Here is a 25,778-nt window from a genome sequence, read left to right as displayed (position 1 = left end):
CGTGGAGAGAGGATGCTGAACAGCTGCGTTATGCACCGCCACACTGGTCCTGCACCGGGTATTATGGTATGGGGCGGTATTGGATATCACTCTCGCACTCCTCTAGTACGCATTGCCAGTACTTTAAAAAGCCAGCGCTACATCTCCGAGGTGTTGGAGCCAGTTGTCCTTCCTTACCTTCAGGGCTTGCCCACAGCCATATTTCAACAGGATAATGGGCGACCACACGTGGCACGCATTGCCTAAAGGTTCTTCGTCAATCGCCAGATTGAATTGCTTCCCTGGCCAGCTCGCTCTCCGGATCTTTCGCCGATAGAAAACATGTGGTCCATGGTTGCTCAACGATTGACCCAGATTACATCCCCAGCTGCCACACCAGATCAACTTTGGCAACGCGTGGAAGCTGCTTGGTCTGCTGTACCCCAAGAACACATCCAAAGTCTCTTTGAATCAATGCCGAGGCGTGTGGCAGCGGTGATCTCCAACAATGGCGGCTACTCTGGCTACTGATTTTGGCGGGAACCACACTTCACAGAAGTCTATAAATTTAATCATTTGATGCTTGGTCAACATGTTATCCACAAAATAAATATTGTTGCGATATCTCTTGTCTTTCTTGGTGTTGCAATTTGGGTGGCCAGCAGTGTAGTAGTAACCGACGTCCACTACTACTACTACTCCTCATTCGTACATGCAACCTCCTCTGGGGAAATTCCAACGAGTTGGTGCACGCAGTAACGGGGAAGTGTTATGCATGATCCTGACACAGTTGGTCAGGTATGTTGTCAGAGTTATGCGTATTTCGTCTTCTAGAATAGTGCTACCACCTTCTTCCACATTTTGAAGTGAAAATGACAGATGGATAAATATTTGTGTTATGTAAGCACTATCGTGTTCAAGGTCTATGGTACTATTGGGGATCTCCGATTTCTTGTCTAATGTTTCAAAGCATATGTGTAATCTACCGCGTCCTCTTGTATAGGCCTTGGGCCAACAATATTTTATAAATAAATAAAGGCCTATGGTAATCTCTGTCTATAAGACATTTGACTGGTGCAACAAAATAAATTCCGAAGTTTCGGGGGGGGGGGATTTAGTGAGCAGAAATTATCGCACCGACTACTCGTTGAGTGATGCGTAAGAAAAGCCGATCGAAATCGACTACAAGAAGCAGGTTGTGGAAAAGCCGTCTTAAAAGCATCATGGGCACCCGGGCAAAGTAATTTTTCTTACACCTTCACCTGGCTAGAAATGCCTGCCTACCAGTTTACACATAGCTTACTCCCGAAAAATTTCACCAGATCTCATTTCCATGATTCCTCCTATGCAAATCCCGTGCCGGCCCTGGGAGGGCTTATGCGTTAAGACGGCGTTGGGCCCCGATATAATTAGATCCCCTCACAAAAGTCAAGGTTTAATTTGCATCTTTTGAGCATTCAAATGGGAAGGAAAAAATTATCAAATAGGAAGCAATACAACTACTCGAGATGTATTATTTAAAACTCGACTAATATTGAATGTACCGACCAGATACATCTAATTGATCAACACTAGAACTAACTAAACTGGACGAGTATTTAACTTCAAAATTTTGGATTTTTCTATTGCCTTTCGAGATAAATTTTGTCGTTTACCGAGAAAAAAACATTTTTACGTGTTTCCTCGTTAATCCACCAGCCGCTGTTCTCCAATTAGTCGGGATTAACAAGGTTTTATTGAGAGTCTGAACTTCGAAGGATGGGGGGAAGACGAAGGCTTTGCATAATTATTCCCTCGTTTATCTTTTATTTTTTAGTTACTTTACGTTCCCCCCTTATTGCGTCATACACAGATAATATGCGTTTTCGTATTAATTAAAGAATACTTTTGGCATCTGTTATTTTCTTTCCGCTTAAATTTTGCAATAAATTCATTCCAATTTATTCATTCAAAAAAATATGCTGTTAAAAATTGGTGGTTATTAAAAACTGACATTTCAGTAATACGTGTTAATGAAACAGAATTGCGTAGTAAATTTTGCGAGTTTAATTCTCGGAAAGAGAGAGGTCGAGTGCGACTTAAATCATACAAGAGCGCTGTTCTTCTTTTGAACGTTTTAAAATTATGTACTTGAATTCAAAAACTAAATTTTTTAGCCGATAAATACACTGCTGGCCACCGTAAATGCAACACCCTGAAGGAAGCATGCAAATAATATGAAATTTACAACATGCATTAGCGGAGGTGAGATATGCAAATGATTAGAATTTCAGCGCACATCACGCGCGCCTGTGGTGCCACTTCAAAGCGCTATTTAAGGCTTGGAGATTTCGACGATTTGAACTACGGCAATTGTGTTTTTCTTGTGGTTTTTTCAAAAAAACGATCAATTATGCCTCGTAGAAAACAGCGATTATCTTTTGATCAAGTATCCGAGTTCGACAGAGGAAGGATAGTGGCCTACCGAGATTGTGGATTATCTTTCAGGGAAATCGGTAGTCGTGTTGGACGAAACCAAACAACTGTAATGCGGATATATGATCGTTGGATGCAGGAGGGTACGACGGACCGACGTGTTCGATCGCATCCACCTCAGTGCACCACTTCACGTGATGACAGGCGTATTGTGCGTATGGCAGTGACGGATCGCTCAGCCACATCACGAACCATAGCACAGCACATTCAGTCTGTACCGCATCATCCAGTGTCTGCGCGTACCATTCGACGCCGTTTACAGCAGACTGGTCTGTCCGCAAGACGTCCATTGCTTCGTCTACCCTTGACGCAGAACCACAGACGTCTCCGCCGCCAATGGTGCGATGAAAGAAGGATGTGGACGGCACAATGGAATGAAATTGTCTTTACTGACGAGTCACGCTTCTGTCTGCAACACCACGATGGTCGGATTCGAGTCTGGAGACACCGTGGAGAGAGGATGCTGAACAGCTGCATTATGCACCGCCACACTGGTCCTGCACCGGGTATTATGGTATGGGGCGGTATTGGATACCTCTCGCACTCCTCTAGTACGCATTGCCAGTACTTTAAAAAGCCAGCGCTACATCTCCGAGGTGTTGGAGCCGGTTGTACTTCCTTACCTTCAGGGCTTGCCCACAGCCATATTTTAACAGGATGATGCGCGACCAACGTGGCACGCATTGTCCAAAGGTTTTTCGTCAATCGCCAGATTGAATTGCTTCCCTGGCCAGCTCGCTCTCCGGATCTTCCGCCGATAGAAAACATGTGGTCCATGGTTGCTCAACGATTGACCCAGATTACATCCTCAGCTGCCACACCAGATCAACTTTGGCAACGCGTGGAAGCTGCTTGGTCTGCTGTACCCCAAGAACACATCCAAAGTCTCTTTGAATCAATGCCGAGGCGTGTGGCAGCGGTGATCTCCAACAATGGCGGCTACTCTGGCTACTGATTTTGGCAGGAACCATACTTCACAGAAGTCTATAAATTTAATCATTTGGTGCTTGGTCAACATGTTATCTACAAAATAAATATTGTTGCGATATCTCTTGTCTTTCTTGGTGTTGCAATTAGGGTGGCCAGCAGTGTAGTAGAATAAATGACAGTTATGTTACGTGAAAGCAGTTGTAATTCATAAGTTTACTATCGAATATTTTCCGTCATTCTCGAGTACGTTCCCTATAGTAATCGTTTTCGTCGAATCATAATTGTGTACGCTCGTTATGGCAATCTTTTCCATCAAATCTTACTCGAGTACATTGTCTATTGCAATCATTTTTTATTGGACCATTGCAATCGTTCTGTTCATGTACGCTCGTTATCGCAATCTTTTCCGTTGAATCATAATCGAGTACGTTCCCTATAGTAATTGTTTCCATCTAATAATGACCGTGTACGTTGGTTATAGCTTCTCTTTTCCGCTGAATATTACTCGAGCACGTTCCCTATCGCAATAGTTTCCGTCGAATCATAATCGTGTAAGCTCATTATAGAAGTCTTTTCCGTCCAATCATAATCGTGTAAGCTCATTATAGAAGTCTTTTCCGTCCAATCATAATCGTGTAAGCTCGTTATAGAAGTCTTTTCCGTCCAATCTTACTCGAGTACGTTCTGTATTTTGCAATCATTTCTATTGGACCATTCAAATCGTTTTGTCCGTGTACGCTCGTTATCGCAATCTCTTTCGTTGAATCATATTCAAAAAATGCGATTACATTATTGAAATCACTCCCGTGAATTTTCCTAGCGGTGAATTTTCCGGCGGTGAATTGTTGTCGGTGAATTGCTGGCGGTGAATTTTCCGGACACGGTTAATTTTAATGCTGCTCATTCGGTTTGAAACCAACAACCATTTTATTTTACCCAATTTGACGCGGTTTCTTATTTGTTACACCAAAGTATAAATACAAAGTAAAATTGGTCAGAAGGTCATGAAATTTTTCCTCGTAATATTTCCCCCTCAGCTTGCAAATTATTTCTCCCATTTATTCCGGTTTGTGAAAATGTTCACTTAATTTCAGCGGTCTGCTTTACCGACGTCAACAGCGCAGAATATTCTAATTAGCGGTTCGACTAATTTTAGATTTTCAATAGGAGGCCACATTATTATGAATTTTCTCATTTTTTAAAAATTTCGATTAAAAAAATAATTATATCACTTATCCGATATTTTTTATGCAAATAAATCAATTTTAACTTTTTTTATGGTTAGTAAATCTAGTGAGAGAGAGAGATTTTTCGTGCATGTAAAATATTGATTTCAGCCGCAGGGGAGTGTAAATTTTTGGAGATTTGCTCACAGCCCTGGTATGCATGTGGATTGCATTTTTTTACATTGCTGACGCATCTAAAGATAAGCTGAGATCCTCATCACTCAGTATTTTATAGTAGAAAAATTTAATTCAATTTAAATTCGCAATACTCGATTGACGTTTTCACGAAAATAAGTATCACTGTATCTTTTCAAGTACCCCTTGCGCTTAAGACGTTTGAGTTAGAAGCTTGTGTTGCGCACCCACAGAAATGAGTATGATTCTTGCGTTGCGTGTATTTGTGCACTGGCATCCACAGAAATGTGTAGAAGGCGGGCGTATTCCTTGCAACGCACGGGAAGCTTGCGAGTCCCTAGAAATGCATAAGATGAGCGTATTCACACTTAGACATTAATATCAGGCTTGCTCCAAAAATACATAGAAAGGGGCCCCCTTGAAATTCACCAACTGCCTTAGTAGTCATTGCTCGAATGAAACACTCTGCAAATTTTTTTTTTGGAGGTTATAGTTATTAAAATACAAAAATCAACTTTTTATACGGATAGCCTGTTCTCAAAAACTCAGTTGGGAAGTTGTTGCCCTGTCTCTCCTGAGGCCAACAAATAAAGTTTCATGTTTTTAAGTGCAAGATTCGCAGAGAAATCAGAATTCAAAAATCCGAAAAAAAGTTTGGAGCAGCATAAATAAGGGAAAGAAACATGTTGCCCGATTTTTGAAACAAAATATTTTAGCGAATATTGCACATAGAAACGTTGAAGTTTTTTTGTTGACCTATGGAGAGACAGGGCAACAACTTTCTAATCGGGTTTTTGAGCAGAAGGAGTGCGTATAATTTTTTTTCTTCAGTTTAATAACTATACAATACCTTGCAACTTGAATGCCGTATCTGAGTTCTAAACATTATTTGGATAATTTTTATACACTCAACGCTTGATTTTACGAACCTCCAATTTACGAACACGCTCTTTTTCACCAAATGATCTTCCGTCCCGAAAAGCACGCCACAGGGCCAACAAACCCTCATTTCTATTACCTCTATATTTTACGAACTCATTTTTTTCCCCGGTCTTATTATTCTTGCAGCCACCTCTGAGTTCATTGTAATCAAAAGTAAACTTCAAATCTCGAACATTTCACGTGCCTAAAGAGAAAATAGAGGAAAACGGGAGGTATAGAGAGTTTTCACAAATTGTCTCTCCTCACCAGCGTGCAGGTGTTTTCTGAACACGTGCCAGGAGTAAGGATTCGACTGTTGGCGTGGGTGAACATGAATTTTGAAGATGCGGTGACAACGTAATTTACTCTTTGTGCATTATGGTTAGATAAACTCGGGCTCCAGGTTTCAGAAATATCATCGTACCCCGCATGCCAGAAACACGGATGTAAAAGTTTTCTAAGTTTTTTCATCAGCTGGTTAGATACCTTATTTAGTTTTTTCTGAAACATGAATATGTATCCCTATTGAATCACGTGTAACAAATGTTTTAGGAAAATAACTTCCATAGAGTAACATGGGTAGAGCAAAAATTCAAACGTCGTTTCCTACGTTTTTTTATTTTCAAGAACATTGCATATTCGTACTTCTGGCTTGTGGAGGGAGGATGCGATACACTGGTTATTGATAGGCTATCTCTAAATGAGAAGCAGTCGAACTCCGTTCCAGCCAACTGCTGCACGTCTACTTTCCTCTTCGTGATGTGAACGAAACGGAACCTATTGTGCTTAACAGTGGATTTAAAAAATATATTCTGAAAAAAATTAATGTGCAAACTCTTACAAAGACAGAAATCACCAAAAAAAAAAAAAAAAAAAGTACGGGATTCAGAAAACTACATCGAGTCCTCTAATCAAAGATCAGCAAAATATTGTTCCCATGGTAAGTGGTTCCAGCTGCGTTCCACCATCCTGAAAATGTTTCGGAGAAGCAAGAATCGCATGAAATGTTACCCTATATCAATTCTATGGGATCTTATACGATGCGAAAACAAAAATAAGTGATTTTTTTTTTGAGGAAATCATCAATGAAGGTGGATGACTAACTCATTTTTTTATTTCCCGCATTTTTTCAGCATCTTCTCCCACTTACGAACAATTATCAAGTCCATACTGGTTCGTAAAAACGAGCGTTGACTGTAACTATTACTTCACCAAACACCAACTCTGGTCATATCGTTATAGGGCAATTTACTGCCATTAGTGAGATGGGTTGGAAGTGAAGGCGCTGTCTATCGGTGGTCGCCTCAAGTTCGTTAAGGAAAATATCTTATCTATATCCTCCCTCGGGTTCGAACTCGGGACCCAGACAACAACTTTCACGATGGTAGACGAGCGTCTTACCACCATGCCACTCGGGCACCGTTGACTGTAACTGGAAATATGTTTGTAGAATCAACGATTCTCCCAGTAAAATGTGGCAAGGGGAATTAAGTAATCACCATGTATACTGCAGACGTTCATCATAGACACTTTCATCCAATATGATGGAAACATTCTTCTCAGCATATCGCACGTGGGAGGAACTTGATTACAGCTTCCAGAATCACCCAAGAATCAAATGTAGTTTCAAAAAAATGTTGAGAATTTTTCTATGTAACCAACAAAGTTTCCTGATCATATGGCAAACAGTTTGCCTGTAATAAAATCATAAAAAAACCACTCTAATTATCCGTAGACACCCTGACCTTATATACTTCTCGGTCATTGCATTGGATCCCTCTCGCTTCTTATATTGCACAGGAAAGAAAACGAACACGCAAACGGTGAGGGGGGAATTCGCATTCAGCATTCATAACCCAGTGTGAAATAAACCACATCGACCTATAATATCCATACATATGTATATTGTAATGTTTTCTTTTGACGGAATGTGACCACGCCTTAAAAGAAAAGTCCGTCTGAAAATTGCGCCGCCGGATATTCGTATATGCACACTGGAGAACGTGATGGGAATGACATGCGAGTCGTGTTTCTCGAAGAATTTCACGGCTAAAAAAAAACACAGAACGAAACCTTAGAAACAGTTTTACACACACACACACACACACACACACCATATATATGTAAAGGTCGTTAAATGCCGAGGGAAAATCACACTATCGGGCTCTGAATAGAGATCAGTTTCTTGAGACTCGGGAAAAAAAAAATGAAATACAACGCGAGAGAAAAAGAGATGATGGATCATTCTTTTCCTTTCTTCAAGTCAGGAATAAATTACCACTTGAATGAGAAATTTTTCAATTTTGATTGATTCTCTGCGATCACGATACTAATTTACGAAGGGATAATCCTACCCCGCTGTACATCAAAGCTCGTATATTTCTAGATCCCTTTCCTTTGAAGGTATTTCTGAGGAGGTTATTTAGTAATTAGTCCGGTTATAATTCAAGTCTTGAAACGGAATTTTAGTAGATGGGATAATTAGCTCAAAAATGATGATAATTGGGTGATGAATTGAAAATGAATTCGAATGTAATTCGATAATTTTCGTGGTTTGAAAACTTGATAACCAGTCTCTTGTTATCGATCGTTTTTTTTTATAGCCAATTGTAGATCTTTGAAGAATTGGAAATAGAGATGAATGTTCGACTGACAGCGTTTATTTTGTGGGTTGGATGAGAGAAATATTCAAAAACATTGGCTTCTCTCAATATGAAAGAAAATATATTTCTTGAATATCCCACGAAAGTCTTGATGGATATTTTACGAAAAAAAGCTGATGGAAATCTTGAAAAAAAAAATTGATAAATGTCTTACATAAAAATTTATGAAAATTAGATGAACTCTCGATCATATCAGGCGCATATCTCGATGAATATCTTATGAAAACCTTGACGAATATCTTACGAAAAAAAATCTTGATCATATCAGACGAATATATATCAGTGATTATCTTATTAATATTATATGACTGTTTCGACAAATATTCTACGAATACCTTTTGATAACTTACAAATATCTCGATAAATATCTTGTGAGTATGGCGATGAATATTTGACTAATGTAGTATTTGTTAATTTTCTACGAATCCCTTTTAACATCCTGAGAATATGTATATTCAAAAATGTACGAATATCTTTTAACATCCAACGAATATTTTTTTAGCATCATATAAAAAATACCTTTTAATATCTTACAAACACCTCGATGAATATCTCTCTCTCTCAAGCTGTCATTCAGGGCTGGACAATCTCCAAATCTCCAAATTTTACCTGCCAGACTGGGAATGTAACATAAAATAACAGATGACCGAATTGCATATATTATTTTTCAGGGCCAAAAAATATTTATCACTGAAAAAACTTAATTTTTTTTTATAAAGACATTAATTTATTACCATAAAAAACATTAAAAGAGGTATAATTTTTTTAAATCGAAATTTCGAAAGAAATACGGAAATTCAGGAGGAATAGGATCGCTTATTGAAAATCTAATATTAGTGAAACCGCTAATTTCTAGACTGTTGGAGTTACCAATTTACGGTTCAGAACCGGATTGAGGGTTCTGATTCACGAAATGGCCGGCCCCGTCGCGAAATGGCTAATTTTGGGCATTGGCAGTAGCATTTATACTTTGCTATTATAAATACGAGAAACCGCTGTAGTATACACATGATCATATCTGGGCCGCCTGGGCACAGATATGATCATGTAATGGAGGGCTCCAGATATGATAATGATCATATTTATGCCCTCGCTTTATTAATTATCATATCTGGACCCACCCAGGGGGCCCAGGTATGATCATGTGTATACTACTAACCGCGTTAAAACCTGGTGTCGCTGCTGCCACCTATTGAATAAAACCAAAACTATTTGTTAATTATAATTTTTAAAATTTAAATGTTTGGTGGATATAAATCGATGTGCAGAATGAAATCGAACAATATGTGGCATATATATTTTTTATTTTCATGCTGCATACCGGTTTGTTTGCTTGATTGTTTCAGAAAAGACTGCGTACCGGTGTAAATTTTGAGCACCGAAATTTCGAATCATAAACATTACACCGGTAAGAATCATAAAAATAAAAAAAATTATAATATCATATCGCATGTTTTTAATTTTTATGCTGCACGTCGGTTTAAAATCAACAACCATCTAATTTTAAGAATCATAACAGATAGTTCCGCTCTTATTGGATAGATGGCAGCAGAAATCCTAGAGTAAAACTTTTCCATTTAAAGCAATATTCATGCACATGTCCCTTCTATACAAAAAAAATATCGGCAGGGAAAGCTAATAGAATACAAAGAACCCTGCAATTATTTTCCTTTGTCTCGTAATGGTGTCCCTGATATAGTACCGCGCAGGCGCTTCTGTACCTTAATGATATGTAAACACATATTTCTGTCCGAACATGCTAACAGCCCCTCAGATAGGTATTGCTGCAGTTTGAAGCTTCATAATGAAACAATTAAAATTTTTGAAAATAATTTCATTTCGTTGAATCTTTGATTATCAGAAAAAAAACCGGGGCAAAGCTATTCCGAAAGCATTTTTCGGGACTGCAGTTATAAGCCAAATACCGGGATTCTCTGTGGGAAACCAGGACGTTTTACTTCTCTAGCTTAGGTTGTTATATAGAAATTTTTTTAGGGAAAGGCCCGTGCAAAAATTCTAGCCTGGGGACCCGAAAAAGTGTCCAGCCTATGACTGCTGTTGCAGTATATGAGGAGGCCCCCGACCCCATCGGGCAACAAAATACAAGTCTTGGATGAATCTCATTATCATTTAAACAGAAAGTGTTTTATTTATTGAAGAGTTAAAATTAAGAAATTTTAGAGAAATAGGCGTGAAAAATCCTAACCTAAAAGGACCTGTCGAAGATTCCAGCGTATCAGTCCAGTTACAGTAAATGAGGGCCTATAACCAAACCGGGCTATGTGGCATGAGGTAAACCATGCTAAATAATAGGACTGTAAAAATAGATCAAAATATACTATAAAATAGACTATACATTTGCATCCTGGCTGCCAAAAAAAAGAGCATTTCCGTGGAATTTCACGCATGTGTGTAGGAGGACATGCATCTTCGTCAATGAAAAAATTAAAAAAACATATTCCGTCGAAATTTTCGCATAGCCAAAAAATTAATAAATCAAAAATTGGAAAGAAATTAGAGTTTGCCTGATTTTAATGTCCGCTAACGAGAGTGCCCAATAACCGAGAGTGAAATACATTTAAACTGTATTTCACGCTACCGAAGATCCGTTATTGGGAAGGTCCCTCTATACAGCGTTTGTAACAAATTTTTTGAATTCAAGGATCAGTAAAATGTGCAAAAAAAAAAAAATCGTACCGACCACTAAGTTATGACCCATATTTTGTTGAAAATTCTTGCATTTTTAGACGTACCAACTTTTTTATTGAACGAAGTTCATTTAAAAATTTGTAATCTTCATAACATTTAAGACGGAAACACACACACACACTTTCTTTCACACACACTCTTTCTACACGCATTTCACTCATGTGTGTAGAAAGACTTGCATCATCGTCAATGAAAAAACTAAAAAAGAAAAAATAAGTTTGATTTTTTTTTACATGCCATCGTCGGGCATGGTTTTTTTTTTTTTAAACGTGATCCTCACGTATTCCCAAGGGATCAGCATGATCCGTCCAGGGAATTTGTTAGTGTTAGTAAACATCCATGCTTGAACCGGGATTCGAACCCAGACCTGCACAGTGAGAAGCTAGTTCCCTTACTCAAATAAAATGCTTATAATTTTACATGCCCGGGGGAATGTCGGGCAATGGATTTGTCCAGCCCCGTTGCCATTCATTTTTTTTAGTGCGGCTTAAATTTTTTTCCTACTCCCAATTCAGCCCAAAAACGATTTACCTGTCTTCCAAGTGCTTACAGATCATGGTGCCATACCCCTATCACCAGGAATGGCACTGTAAGAGAGATAATCCGTGTGCCTTTCGCCAAGAGAGAAATACTCGATCAGATCACCATTTGTTTGACTTCACATGCTGGAGTCAGCAGAGACAAATTGCCTTTGATCCGGGTATGCGACAAACGAGAATTCTTAACTTGTACAAAAAGAAAGAGGTTAGAGAATTTGTACGAGAAATATTTAGCAAAGCTACCGCTATATATACCGAATACTGATTCTAGTTGAACCAGAAGGGTATTACGATACTTAATTTTCTTAATTTGTTATTATATATTCTGAGTTTATATTGCCTAGGACTGGCCCTAAAAAAAGATTGTTTTAAGTTATAATCAGATTATTTGTGCCCACTTGTCAGTCCATTGACCATTGCTCATGCTTTTACTTGTTCATATCATCGTCATCATTTTGGTCACTGTCATCTTCCACTTCGTGACATTTTATCTGACCACTGCGATGCGCATCTGGAAGTTTTAAATTTATCAAAGCCATTGGTTTATACGACAGATTATAGTTTTTTACAAAAATTTACGTCATTGTTTTACGCTTTATGTAACATTATTTTATTAACATACGTGCTTTTACTCCCTTGACATGACAAGAAAAAATGCTATCTTATTTTTATATGGCCATTTGTTTTGGCGCACTCTGACTTAACTGGTCCTTGCGCCACAAAAACCGAAATCCAATTCAATCCATAGATTTTTTAGTGCTAGATCGGGACTACGGCGCGATAACATATAAAATTTTCCGTATGACTTCGGTCGGGTCGCCGAGTATGCCTTTTGACTCACCTTTCTTCCAATGCGGCTCAGAAAAGATCTATAGAAAAGAGTCACCACTTTCCTTAATAAAGTGTAAAATTAATTTGAATAAAACGCTTCATTTAACAGGTAAAATAATGGGGATTACAATAATGATAACAAAAACACTTATCTAAATCGAAGATATTAACCATCGTCAGTTATTAGCAAATCATCTCGGTAAAAAAATTGATAACATTTTGTTCTTATATTCTTGGTAGTAGGAGCATTAAACGCAATAACCGACCGAAACGTTCTAGATATAGTATATACTGTTACCGAACAAAAAAAAGTTTTTTTTTATTGTTATCTTGCTTCTTATTGATCGATAGGTTATCAATGCGTGTGTGGTCGAGGGAAATCATTATCTATGAACTAGTCGCTGTCGCAAGGGGAAAGCTCGAGCGAGCGGAAAAAGAAGCTTCTTTTCATCCAATTTTATTTTCTCTTACGTACCACATTCCTCAGTTACTGTGTCCTGGAGATTTCTCGAAGACGCACACATACACCGTGAATAAGCGCGACGTCCCGTAATATTATAACACTGGAGTATATCAAGATGTTTCAAAAAAGAGCTTTATTTATTTATTTTTTTTAGAGAGTTACCGGGTATAGACTTCGTACGATACACACAATACGGTCTTTGAAATTCGTATAAAGCAATCCATCGAATAATAGGAGAGAAATTTTCAATTTAAGGAAATAATTTTTTTTCTCTATGGCGTTTCTTTTCACTCGAATAAATTCTTATTTTTCGCGAAAAAAGTATGTATATCTACAGTAGAACCTTTCGATAACGAGACATGCATGGGACTAAATATTTTCTCCGCTATGGGGAGGTACGATATACAGTAGAACCTCGTTTATACGATTTTCATATTTATACGAAATTTGGTTTCAGTCGCAATTACTTCCTATGCATTTTAATATTCAGATGTATATGCTACTGTGTGTAAGAGTGACACACTGGTGGTTATGCATTATCACCAATCGTCTCGATAAAGAATGTTTTATTAAATTTCCACCACATTTGTCACTTTTACCGGCTATTATACATAATTCCCAAATAAAGTTGGAAAGTCTGACGAATATTGAAAAATTTATAACCTTTCTTCTCTTCATTAAACCAATTAATTATTTTTATCTGTACATGAAACGTGCATGACAGATATCTTGCAATAAAAATTGAATTAAATAAAAATAAGTGTGAATGAGATGAAAGCATTCATAACAGTGTAGTAATGTTGACGTTCTCTACACGTATCAACAAACAAAATCAACATCACCATTCGAATTCACCATCCTGGACCATAGTTATGTTCACATAATTAAGTAGTTAATTGATGATTTATCATATTCAACAACACGAGCTTGGGATTAAATATAATCATAGTTGAATGTGATAAATTCTCGGTATTTGACCAAAAACTAATAAATTAAAGATTGAAAAAAGTATTTTGAGTTTGCCTGATTTTAATGTCCACTATCGAGAGTGTTCACTAACGAGGAGTGAAATACAGGGTGATTATAAAAAAACTATCCCGACATATGGGCCCCTAACTATCATACCATTCACAGAAACAGAATGAAATTTTGGCATAAGGTATTTTGACGTATGCGCTCAAGAATGATATCGAAAACAACAGTGTCACTCTAACAGTTACGGTTACAGTGAGAAAATTTGGAAAATATCAAATGGCAACACCAAATTTTTTGTATTGGAATGTGATCTCCATTGTGAAAAACCCTAAATAGCGTTCGAACGGCAACTGCAGCATGAAAATCACCGGCGGTAGATAGGCTAAAAGTGAGGACAACCAATAAGCACAGAGAAGCAGCATAAAATAAAGCATTTTATTGTGTTTCACAAATTTCCCACATGACCTTGTGGAGGACTAATCAGGCTGGGATCTCAGCCGAATGAAACGAACATTAATGCTCTGGTGCACGGCAAAGTCCTTTTTACTTTTTCCTTGCCTAGCTCCGGGGATTTTCGTGCTACAGGTGCCATTCCAACGCTATTTAGTGTTTTTCAGTATGGAGATCGCATTCCAATACAAAAAACTTGGTGTTGCCTTTTGATATTTTCGAAAAATTCTCACTGTAACCGTAACTGTTAGAGTGACACTGTTGCTTTCCATATCATTCTTGAGCGCATACCTCAAAATACCTTACGCCAAAATTTCATTCAGTTTCTGTGAATGGTATGATAGTTAGGGGCCCATATGCCGGGATAGTTTTTTTATAATCACCCCGTGTATTAAAATTTATTCCCCGCAACCGAAGATCAGAAGAGTGTCAGTTTAGGGGGGAGGTTCTACTATACAGCTCGAGTATTGTCTATACAGCGTTTGTATCAAATTTTTTGAATTCAGGGATTAGTAAAATGTGCGAAAAACATCGGACGGACCACTAATTTACAGCATCAAATATTTGACCATAGGGACGATATTTTATGGGGGAATTCTTGCACTTCTGGAAACTTTTTATTGACTTTTTTATTGAATGAAGCTCATTTAAATTTGTCATCTTGAAAGGAGATAATTTTCCTATCTTATGAATTATATTAGGATGATTATATATACGGGGCGAAATGTATTTTTTCCTACATATTTGTCCCGTTCAGCGTTTTCTCCGTGAACTGTATATCACGGAAGTATATCAATCCACTGCGATTTCCAGTGGCCCATCTTTTCCCGTCCATTGCTGATTTTTACTGCAATTTCAGCATTAATTGGTGATTTTGTCACTGTGGCGTTTTTTGGTGACAATTAGCATTTTCTCCTATTTTTCGGATCTTAAGAACCCAATTTGCAATATTTTTGGAGCATTTAATATCCCGATTATAGATTTTTTCCTTCTGCGATTTGCATGATCCTAAATGCGGGATATTACTAATTGTAGCCAAGAGATGTAATTTATGACAAATTTGCTAATTACTGCAAAAATGGGTGAAGGGTTGGGAAATAAACTTCAGCTACAAATCGCAGTAAACAAAAATATATTTGACGAAAAAAAAGCTATTCAAATTACTTGATTACCCATATTCTATTGCCAAAAATAAGTGAACTGCTGCGATCTTAAATCCGGTAAAATACGGGACGTCGACAATTGTCACCAAAAACGGTGCTAACAGTCGGCAAAATCCTTAATTGAGCTTGACAAATACGTAAGATGAATATTTGCATTTATAGCCATACTTATCATAATAATTATTAAAAACCACGATTTTAGTAAGCATTACAAATTTAAATAAACATAGTTTCGAATCGTTTCAGACATTTTACTGGTCCTTGGGTTTAGAAAGGTTGAGAAACGCTGCATTATATTATGATGAATGTGGTATCGATTAACGAGATTAGAAACTAGACTACTTTGTGATGTTTTATTGTACGATTATTGTCTATGACTATGGACATGAGAGACGGTGAGTATGTATGTATTGGAACATTGTTCCGATGATCGTGTTACAGGCAGAATCATTCCGATGCTAGACCATACAAACGAATGAGAAACGGCAGATGATCTCTCTGGTGCCATTCCACCAAGAGAGTATCGATAACTATTTTCCCCTTAGAGTAGAATATTCTTACATATTCGGCTAATGGTTGTTGAAATGCTTTTGGGAGTGTTTATATTGTGACTTGTTGAGTCCATAATAACAACATTTTTTGGATTTATGATGCCGCCGATTCTCATGTACAAGTAAAGGCACTAAATTTTAATTATAAAAAAGTAGAAATGGAAAACAAAATGCAAATTAATACGCCAAAAAGTAACTTAACATCAAATAATTATGTTTCGAATAAATGTTTATTATCAAACGAAATCAACGAATTATGAAACCAAACAATACTACTTCCATACAATTATTACACAAAAAAAGAAAAATTATCGCAACAGAAATTCTAATTAAAATGCCAATTGTAATGAAGAAATTTCAATAAAGATGCCAATCTTTTTTGCAACAAAAATGTTTATTATAAAGCTAAACAATATCGGCGAGCCCCATAAAAAATTTTATTTTGGCCCACCATGTATGTGAAAGGTTGAAAACTCCTGTGGTTTGGAAATTAACCTTTTATCACATTCGATTGGATAAACTCTGTGGTCAGATGGTGTTATGTTGAATTGGCAAAATTCATCATAACATTACATTAACTTAATCTTAAAATAGTTTTAATGGTAGAGAAAAGAAAAGATTATTATATTGAATAGATTTTTGTCTTATGTTTTATTTGTACAGTGGCATAATTAATCATTTGATTATACCGATATTTAATTGTATATATTATGGTGCATATAATAATAATAATAGTGGAAAGCAAAATCTATTCAATAAAAAGTTTAGGCCTTAAGATACAGTTGTACACGGTACTGCTGCCTTGGGGCCCCAGATGAGAAACACGGGTCGAATTACAAAGGGTTGTAAGAGAGTGAAAGAGATGGTCATCGAGCCATATAAGGTAATGTTTGTTTTTCAGGGGGTGTGAGTAAGGATCCTTGGCGAGAAGAATTCTCCGAAGGTCTTAACGGTCCCCTTAAGATTTTCCCCTTTTTCTGTTGTACCTCAATTCCCCCTCTCTCTCCCTTCTCCGCCAACTGTAAATTAAAACGCCGAATAGTTCCCTTCAGGACCTGTACTCAGTACAAATTCATATAGTTTTGGATCGCCAAGGGGCCTTTTTAACATACCCTCTGGGAAAATTCACTGGCAGTCTCGGGAGATAATTTTCCAACGCTACTTACTGTCGGTGGAGAGTTTTTGCTCTCGCTTGTAATTGAAGCTTGCGCGAGTTATATATGTTCGCTCGCTGGTGATTTGAATTTACTATGTGCCTCGTTGAAAATAATTACGCTACTCGAAATGTAGCCTTCACGCTCCTGTGTTCTCGAGTAAATCGCGTGCATCTACCACTATTTGATAAATAACGATTGCACGAAAGAGCAGAAATCATATGGATGGAGGGTCTGGATCAATGGTCATTCCAGCAATTACTATGAGGACGGCCTCGCCTTCCAAAAGGCCGATAGTAGCCAGCTAGCGATAGTAACCAGTCGGTGAGTGCTCCTACCAACCTGTTCCTGAGAGGTGCTCTTAACAACAGGAGTGCTCCTACGAACCTGCTCCGGAAAGGTGTTCCTAACAACAGGAAAGATTCCTAGCCGCCAGTGACCTGCAGAATATGCGGGAAAATAATTCCGTCTTCATTATGGACAAACCTCCATGCTCACCTTTTCGAGCTTCAACCGTAGTTTGCATAAATAGACAGAACGATAATATGTAAGTTTTTTTTATTTAAATCATTGTAAAGCGATGTTGTTTTTTTTGTCTCGGAAAATCTAACCTTCTGTAGATGTTTACATTTATCTGTATAACCCTTTTAATTGTTAAAAGTTAGCTACCTGAACCATTATTTTCTATTGTTAAAAATTAAATATTTTCTTGTACCTTAAAATTATGTTTATACTCATTGGCACAGAATTCTTTTATATATTATTATTAGTATTCGAAAGTTATGTCCCTAAATTTGTATATATTCAGTTGTTTGGGAAAGTTTCGTTATTTTGTAAATTTCTGAATGTGGATCCATATGTGTCACACGACAATGATATTTTGTTTTAATAAGATCCAATGAAAACTGTTTACATTTTTATGAATGTGTGTGATGATTTACATACCATGTTAGTTATGTCATGAAACAATGATAAATATTTCATGAAAACGAAGATGTGGAATATGTGTAGGATAAGGGTTATAGAGAAAACCCTTATCAAGCTATGATTGATTGTTATTAGGAAGAATTAAGATAATGTGTTTATAGTCAAATTTTTTTTTCCTTATGCAATTATATGTCAAGTTCAGTGTTAACTAGATTGTTGAGCTAGTAACAGATAAATCGATGTACCGCAGAGATTACATAATATGAGTTGTGCTTACATATACACCGTTCATATCTGATATTATTGTTGGCATTATTCCTAACTAGTGTTTCAATTGGCCATTGAACACTTCCTTGATGAGAATGCTTCTTGCGATCGGGGGCAGTCAATCAGTGATGTTGCGTTGATTGGATCTACAATAGACCAAATTCAATAAATTCTGTGTTGCATTGTGTTGTCCTCCATATCCAACCAGCACAGTATCCAGGCTTCACTTCTTCCTTTTCCGTAGCTGCATCCTTATCGACGAGAATGATACTAACGTATCAAAATCAGATTGGGAAATTGTAAGCATTGAACTGTACACATGTGTTTTGAAACTCTCGCACATCGTTTTTATGTTTAATAGTGTGTAGCGATTGTGTCCCTACTGAAGAACTCACGTATATTCTCACATTTATATTATGAATATGTATATGCACGTAGTTTTGGTTTGTGTTCACATATTTTCTGGTGTTGTATATATATTTTTTTTTTTGTATTTTAGTATATATATTTCACTCCCTATCATCTTTCACATTTGCCTGATGAGCCATACAGATCATTGTGTAATATGCATATTATTTAGATTCGTGTTTCTCACATTGGCTTTAACGTAATCTTTTCGCCCTCGATTGTAACATTTAACATGTTAGGGACCTCATAATTTAAGGCTAGCTTTTGCCGTTCTTCGCGTGGAATTTTCATTCTGAAAATTCTGGGGAAACCGAAGGGAGTATGTTATGTTGAATTGGCAAAATTCATCATAACATTACATTAACTTAATCTTAAAATAGTTTTAATGGTAGAGAAAAGAAAAGATTATTATATTGAATAGATTTTTGTCTTATGTTTTATTTGTACAGTGGCATAATTAATCATTTGATTATACCGATATTTAATTGTATATATTATGGTGCATATAATAATAATAATAGTGGAAAGCAAAATCTATTCAATAAAAAGTTTAGGCCTTAAGATACAGTTGTACACGGTACTGCTGCCTTGGGGCCCCAGATGAGAAACACGGGTCGAATTACAAAGGGTTGTAAGAGAGTGAAAGAGATGGTCATCGAGCCATATAAGGTAATGTTTGTTTTTCAGGGGGTGTGAGTAAGGATCCTTGGCGAGAAGAATTCTCCGAAGGTCTTAACGGTCCCCTTAAGATTTTCCCCTTTTTCTGTTGTACCTCAATTCCCCCTCTCTCTCCCTTCTCCGCCAACTGTAAATTAAAACGCCGAATAGTTCCCTTCAGGACCTGTACTCAGTACAAATTCATATAGTTTTGGATCGCCAAGGGGCCTTTTTAACATACCCTCTGGGAAAATTCACTGGCAGTCTCGGGAGATAATTTTCCAACGCTACTTACTGTCGGTGGAGAGTTTTTGCTCTCGCTTGTAATTGAAGCTTGCGCGAGTTATATATGTTCGCTCGCTGGTGATTTGAATTTACTATGTGCCTCGTTGAAAATAATTACGCTACTCGAAATGTAGCCTTCACGCTCCTGTGTTCTCGAGTAAATCGCGTGCATCTACCACTATTTGATAAATAACGATTGCACGAAAGAGCAGAAATCATATGGATGGAGGGTCTGGATCAATGGTCATTCCAGCAATTACTATGAGGACGGCCTCGCCTTCCAAAAGGCCGATAGTAGCCAGCTAGCGATAGTAACCAGTCGGTGAGTGCTCCTACCAACCTGTTCCTGAGAGGTGCTCTTAACAACAGGAGTGCTCCTACGAACCTGCTCCGGAAAGGTGTTCCTAACAACAGGAAAGATTCCTAGCCGCCAGTGACCTGCAGAATATGCGGGAAAATAATTCCGTCTTCATTATGGACAAACCTCCATGCTCACCTTTTCGAGCTTCAACCGTAGTTTGCATAAATAGACAGAACGATAATATGTAAGTTTTTTTTATTTAAATCATTGTAAAGCGATGTTGTTTTTTTTGTCTCGGAAAATCTAACCTTCTGTAGATGTTTACATTTATCTGTATAACCCTTTTAATTGTTAAAAGTTAGCTACCTGAACCATTATTTTCTATTGTTAAAAATTAAATATCTTCTTTTCCTTAAAATTTGACTCTGATTTACTTGCTCATGAAAGTGTTGTGTTGTTTTCTCTCATGTTATGGATTGCTAAACCCCTTGTCTTGATCCTGCAATATTTATTCGAACCTGGGTGAATGGATTCCAATTTTGAATCAAAGAAAAATATAAATTAAAGAAGAAAGGATCAAGACAATGGCAAAATGTCACAAATCACTTTTCCCAAAAAATTGAGTTGTTCGCATTCTGGAGTCTCGTTCGTAAAAATTTTGGAATGAGACAAAATTTCGTCTATCTCTTTCAGTTTATGAGGAACCAACGGGGTTAAATTACAATAACTCTAAAAGCCACCATCACATTTTTACAAAATATTGTTCACAAATTTGCTCCGTGAAATTTTGAAAAAATTGAGTTATTACATTTTGAGCACAGAACTAATCACTGAAGGCAATTGAATGTAACGTCGGTGTTTTTGAACTTTCGCCGTAAGCCTAGCGTTATCGAAATCTAAGTACGACGTAATATTAAATACTGAAACTAAATTAATAGAGATCATTGATCAAATAAACGTCATGAAAGTCAAAACTTTTTTTCGATTTTGTAACTGAATCGATACCTGCCGTTTAAGAAGACAATTTATTTAATCAAATACCAATAATTTCAGGTGAATATTATGCAAATATTTCATCGTCTAATCTCGACATATTTCTCTTCACAGGTAGTCCAGAAAACTACCTTCACCGTAAGAATTTGGAGCCTCGACAAGTTCAAGGCACTACCAGATGTGCACAGCGTCGCCACGTTCGAATCAGCATGCGATCAGTTGATTCATTCGATATTATGGATTACGAATATGTATGACGCTGTATTCTTAGTCTGACGCCGAATTTCCCGACTGTGAAGGCGTATCATGGTAAGAAATAAACCTGCAGCATTACCTCTCTTACTTTCATATTTTTATCCTTATTAGTAACGGCTGACTTACATTTCTACGCACGAGACAACGCGAAGTTTGAAATATTTAGGAGAGTCAAACGTTTTTGAATATTTACTTGCAAGCAGTTTGCGGCTTTTACAGTATGCCCTGTGACAGAAGCAAATCACCAATGGAAATTTAATCTCTAAGAAAAAGTGTACATTGCGATACATTAAATATTGCTTGGTTATAATTTGTGCTTAATAATATAATTGCTTGGTTATAATAAACTGAACGTGAAACGCCGTTAAAAGTGAAAATGTTTTGAGAGCTCGAATGGGGCCATAACATAGCTAAAGCAACATGAGATTCGACAGCATCAATATTTAGCAAAAAGCTGGTGCAGATGATTCAACAGAAGACACTCGATTATCAGAAGAAGGTTGGTAGGCAAAAAGAAAATTTTGATTTCAAGGCCTTGACCCTGGCCACACAAAGCCGCATCCATGTACTATCAGTACTATTTTTACTCGGAGATTATTGAGTGAGTTTGGCATATATCACAGTTCATTGTATCACGTCAAATTTACATCAACAAAAACTAACTGTATATTCACCCTTGAGCACTGGGCGGTTATAATTCAACGACAGTATTAAAGTGACTTAGAAAAGCATGACTATTCAGTGACAGTGACTGTTCTGTACAATCTAGAACAGTGATCTTCAACAGCTGGTTCGTAGGAATTTTCTACGAATTTTCCGTGAAACATTCCGCCTAATTCACCAAAGCCGCTAAATTATTTTGAATTTTATTTTAAGCGTTATACCGTCTCTATGATGGATTTTATTTCTGTTTCGGCCGTTAGCATATGTGAGAATAACTATTTTTCATTGATCCGCAAATTATTTTCCCTTGCCGCAAATTATTTTCCCTATTTACCGTATTCATTTTTTTCCTATCCGTGTACGTGAATTAGTTTTTCTATTTATTTAGTTTTATGTCGTTCTGCAAATTATAATTTGTGGGAAAATAATAACAATAATAATGGAATGATATGGGAGAAACAACTATTTCTCCAATTTATCATTATTTTTTTGCCGGTCTACACAAATTATTTCTCCTATTTAGCCATTTCTTGCCGGTCCAAAAATGATTATGTATTCCCATTTATATTTAGTTTTTCAGTGTTTTCAAATTATTTCTTCCATTTATTCATTTTTGGCCTGTCTACGAACTAATTCTTCCATTTTTTCCGGTCCGTGAAATCATCCATCCACTTTTACCGGTCCGTAGTTGTGAAAAGATTAAAAACTGGTCTAACAGTGTTATTTGCCCGCTGGTCCGTGACAATTTTCTGTCAGCCCGCAAAAAAGTTTGCCTAATCTACCCAGCCGCTACATAATTTCAAATTTATAAAATGAAATACTGTCTCTCAATCTGCCGTAGTTTTTCTCTTTGCCACCAGCCGGTTTGCCAATTATTTCTACTATCCAATTTTGTTTTATTGTGAGTTTTGCAAATTATTTCCTCCTATTTATTTTTTGTTTCTGCCGGTCCGCAAATTATCCCTAAATATATTCAGCTTTTACTATCCACAAAATAATTTTGATATTTATTTCTTGCCGACACTCAAATTATTTTCGAAATTTATTTTTTGCTTATCCGCAAATTATTTTCGATATTAATTCTTTTACCGCTTCTCAAATTGTTTCTTATATTTACCATTTTTTTTCTAGTCCGCAAACTATTACTCTCACGTCTGGAGGTCCACGAAATTGCTTAACTATTTTCAGCATGTTAAACACTGGTCCGAAGTAGTTCTCGGGAAATGGGGCTCTGTCTTGCGAAATATAGACGGTTGGATACCAAGCGAAGATAATTGGAAAGGAAGTCACATTCCTGCGTGAGGAATCGAACCGCCAACCTCGTATTTTCCAGACGCGTGCTCTACCATTAAGCTTCAGAGGACCGACATTTTCTTTCCTAAGAATAATGTGTTTTTTTGGGCTGAGCGGGACTGCGCAATAGCCTCCTAACTCAGCAATAAACTCGCAACGAAATTGGCCCCCAGATGGCGACATATAATGATACGATGAACCTCTCCCCCCCTAATTATATGAAGTACAGATGACACTGGATACCAAGCGAAGATAATTGGAAAGAAAAGTCACCTTCCTGCGTGGGGAACCGAATCACCCACAGAGTTTGTTCGAGAATTTCGTTGCGAACTGTGGCAGAGTTAGGAGGCTGTCTATTGAGCTGTACAGTGCAGCCCAAAGGAACACAGTGCTCTCAGGAAAGAAAATGTCTGTCTTCTGTAGCCTAAGGGTGGATCCACATCCACAGACACTCACCGTGTCGTGTCAGACACGGCAAACATTCTTCAGCATAAAACCAATGGACGTATTCATATCTATCGTATCGTGGTTGCGCAGGAGCTGACAGACATTTTTATGTTAAAGAATGCTCGCCGTGTCTGACACGACACGGTGAGTGCCTGTGGATGTGAATCCACCCTTATGCTTGATGGTAGAGCACGTGCCCGGAAAGAGCGAGGTTGGTGGTTCCATTACTCGCAGAGGAATGCGAATTTCCTTTCCAATTAACTTCGCTTGGTATTCAGTCATTAGCGGAGAGGTTCATCGTTTCGTTCTGTCTTGTGACACACAACCCTCTGGTAAACAGTAGAGTCGACGCTCGATATAACGACACCCATCGTTTCGTCAAAAACGGATGTCATTTAGGGCGGTCGTTAAGTCGAAAGGTATACATATCAAACATTTCTTATACGAAAGCATTTGGGACTTACCCTACCGGTAGTTGAAATGGAAACGTTGTTATAACGAGCGTCGACTCTATCATATAACTTTTTCAGTTTTTTTCCTCGAAAATCTGGATCCCCGTGGGTTTCCTTAACACATGTTTGAAACCTTATGCTCTATAAATAGGTCGCTTGTTTTACAATACACAGATTTTATTAACCCTTTCTGTGATTCCATGTACGTTTGAATATACATGACAGATAAATACTAAAAAAAATCCTATTGTTACCCATTTCTTTTCACAATTTTTTTGGTGTTTTTAGAAAGTATATCTTTTGCTGTAATTTCAGTACAAAATACGGCTAAACACAGAAGTGCAATACTTTTTTCTAGCTAGAAAGACTTGATTCATTTTTTAGAGCTGCTGAAGTTTTATGTGTTCAGAGATTTACAAAAGCTCCCAAAATTGAGGGGGGATTGGGAATAAAATTAAAGGTAAAAACTATTCAACTTTGCTAATCAAGATTTTATCTGTTTATAGATAGCATTAAAGTCGAGGCTAACTGGTATGTTTTGCCGTTAATTAACCATTTAAGCTCATTAAAAATCCAATCCACTCTAACTATTTAAATTGCTGTGTTGATGCATTGTTTCAATTAAAAATATGCTAATTAAAAATATGCTAATCTGTTTTTTCTAAAAGAAAAATTTAAATGCGTTTTTATGGGGGTTAATCACAGAGGGTTAAAACATCTTGTGCAAAAGTTTGAGCTTGTCAATTTTTTTTGCCTGCCAAATACTGTCACAGGGGCCTCTTAACTCATCCAACGAATCCCATAATAAAATTTCGAATAGAATTTTCGCTAAACTGCTCCAAACAGGGCCAATTAAGTTGAAACCACCCCGTAAATGACTTGCAAAACTTTTTACTCATTCCAATAATGCGGGACATTACATAAAACTTAATATTCTAAAAACATGTTACTACTAAATACAATAATGTTCTTTTGAATGACATTATTTATTGAATTTTCTGAATTTTATTTTATCGACTTTTTGAAATTCACTTTTCGATTCCACATCGTTCGAATGAAAACGTGGGTTAAAAAAAAATATATCACGCGCTAAAGCGAGTTATACGTCACGAGAGCTCCCGGATGTGATTGACATTTACGAATGTTCATAAATTTAATATAAAAAGAGAGCGGCTAAATTGAATTTGAATTTTCTTGGAAGGTGGGAGAAGAAGCTTTAAAAAAACTGGAGCGCGTGATGATGTAAAACGGGATTTAACACCTCCTAAATTCGATTTTCACACCGTCCTTAATCTCGTTGACAAAGTTTTATTTTTCTTCTCCAAACTCTTCCTTTATCCGTGACGAAACTTTCACTTTCTTACAATATTCTCCCATACTTATTTTTTTTCTACCATACTCTCAAGAAATGACCAAAATTTTCATCGTTAGAATCAATAAATTTTTTTGAGAAACACCAGTTTTTAGAAAACCCAGGATTATCCAGTTTTAAATCATATTTACGGATAAAAATACGAAAGTTTTTAACATGTCTTTCTGAAGGGAAAGAAACAAAATGCATGGCAATTTAATAATCCAATTTTTTGAATTTCATTCTGTTATGACTACACAAATAAGAATAACAAGAGCCCGTCATTTTTGATCATGTTGCCAATTTTTATTTAAA

At 37.0% G+C, this 25,778-nt stretch overlaps 1 protein-coding gene across 1 annotated transcript in view; it reads left to right on the top strand.

Annotated features, from left to right (window-relative positions):
* Positions 1-25,778, top strand: part of LOC149089644 (uncharacterized) — a 123,585-nt gene that overhangs the window by 75,571 nt on the left and 22,236 nt on the right. The window contains exon 2 of the mRNA XM_089232876.1: positions 21,117-21,311. Within this exon, the coding sequence (XP_089089002.1) occupies positions 21,309-21,311 (3 nt within the window). The 5' untranslated portion in view covers positions 21,117-21,308. The remainder of the gene's footprint in view (positions 1-21,116; positions 21,312-25,778) is intronic.

Source organism: Pholcus phalangioides, unplaced genomic scaffold (genome assembly GCF_987345545.1).
Source record: "Pholcus phalangioides strain wild (caught in Gottingen) unplaced genomic scaffold, Ppha-v1.0 ptg000001l_1, whole genome shotgun sequence".
Taxonomy (NCBI): Eukaryota; Metazoa; Arthropoda; class Arachnida; order Araneae; family Pholcidae; genus Pholcus; species Pholcus phalangioides.
This window is presented reverse-complemented; position numbering and strand designations above follow the sequence as displayed.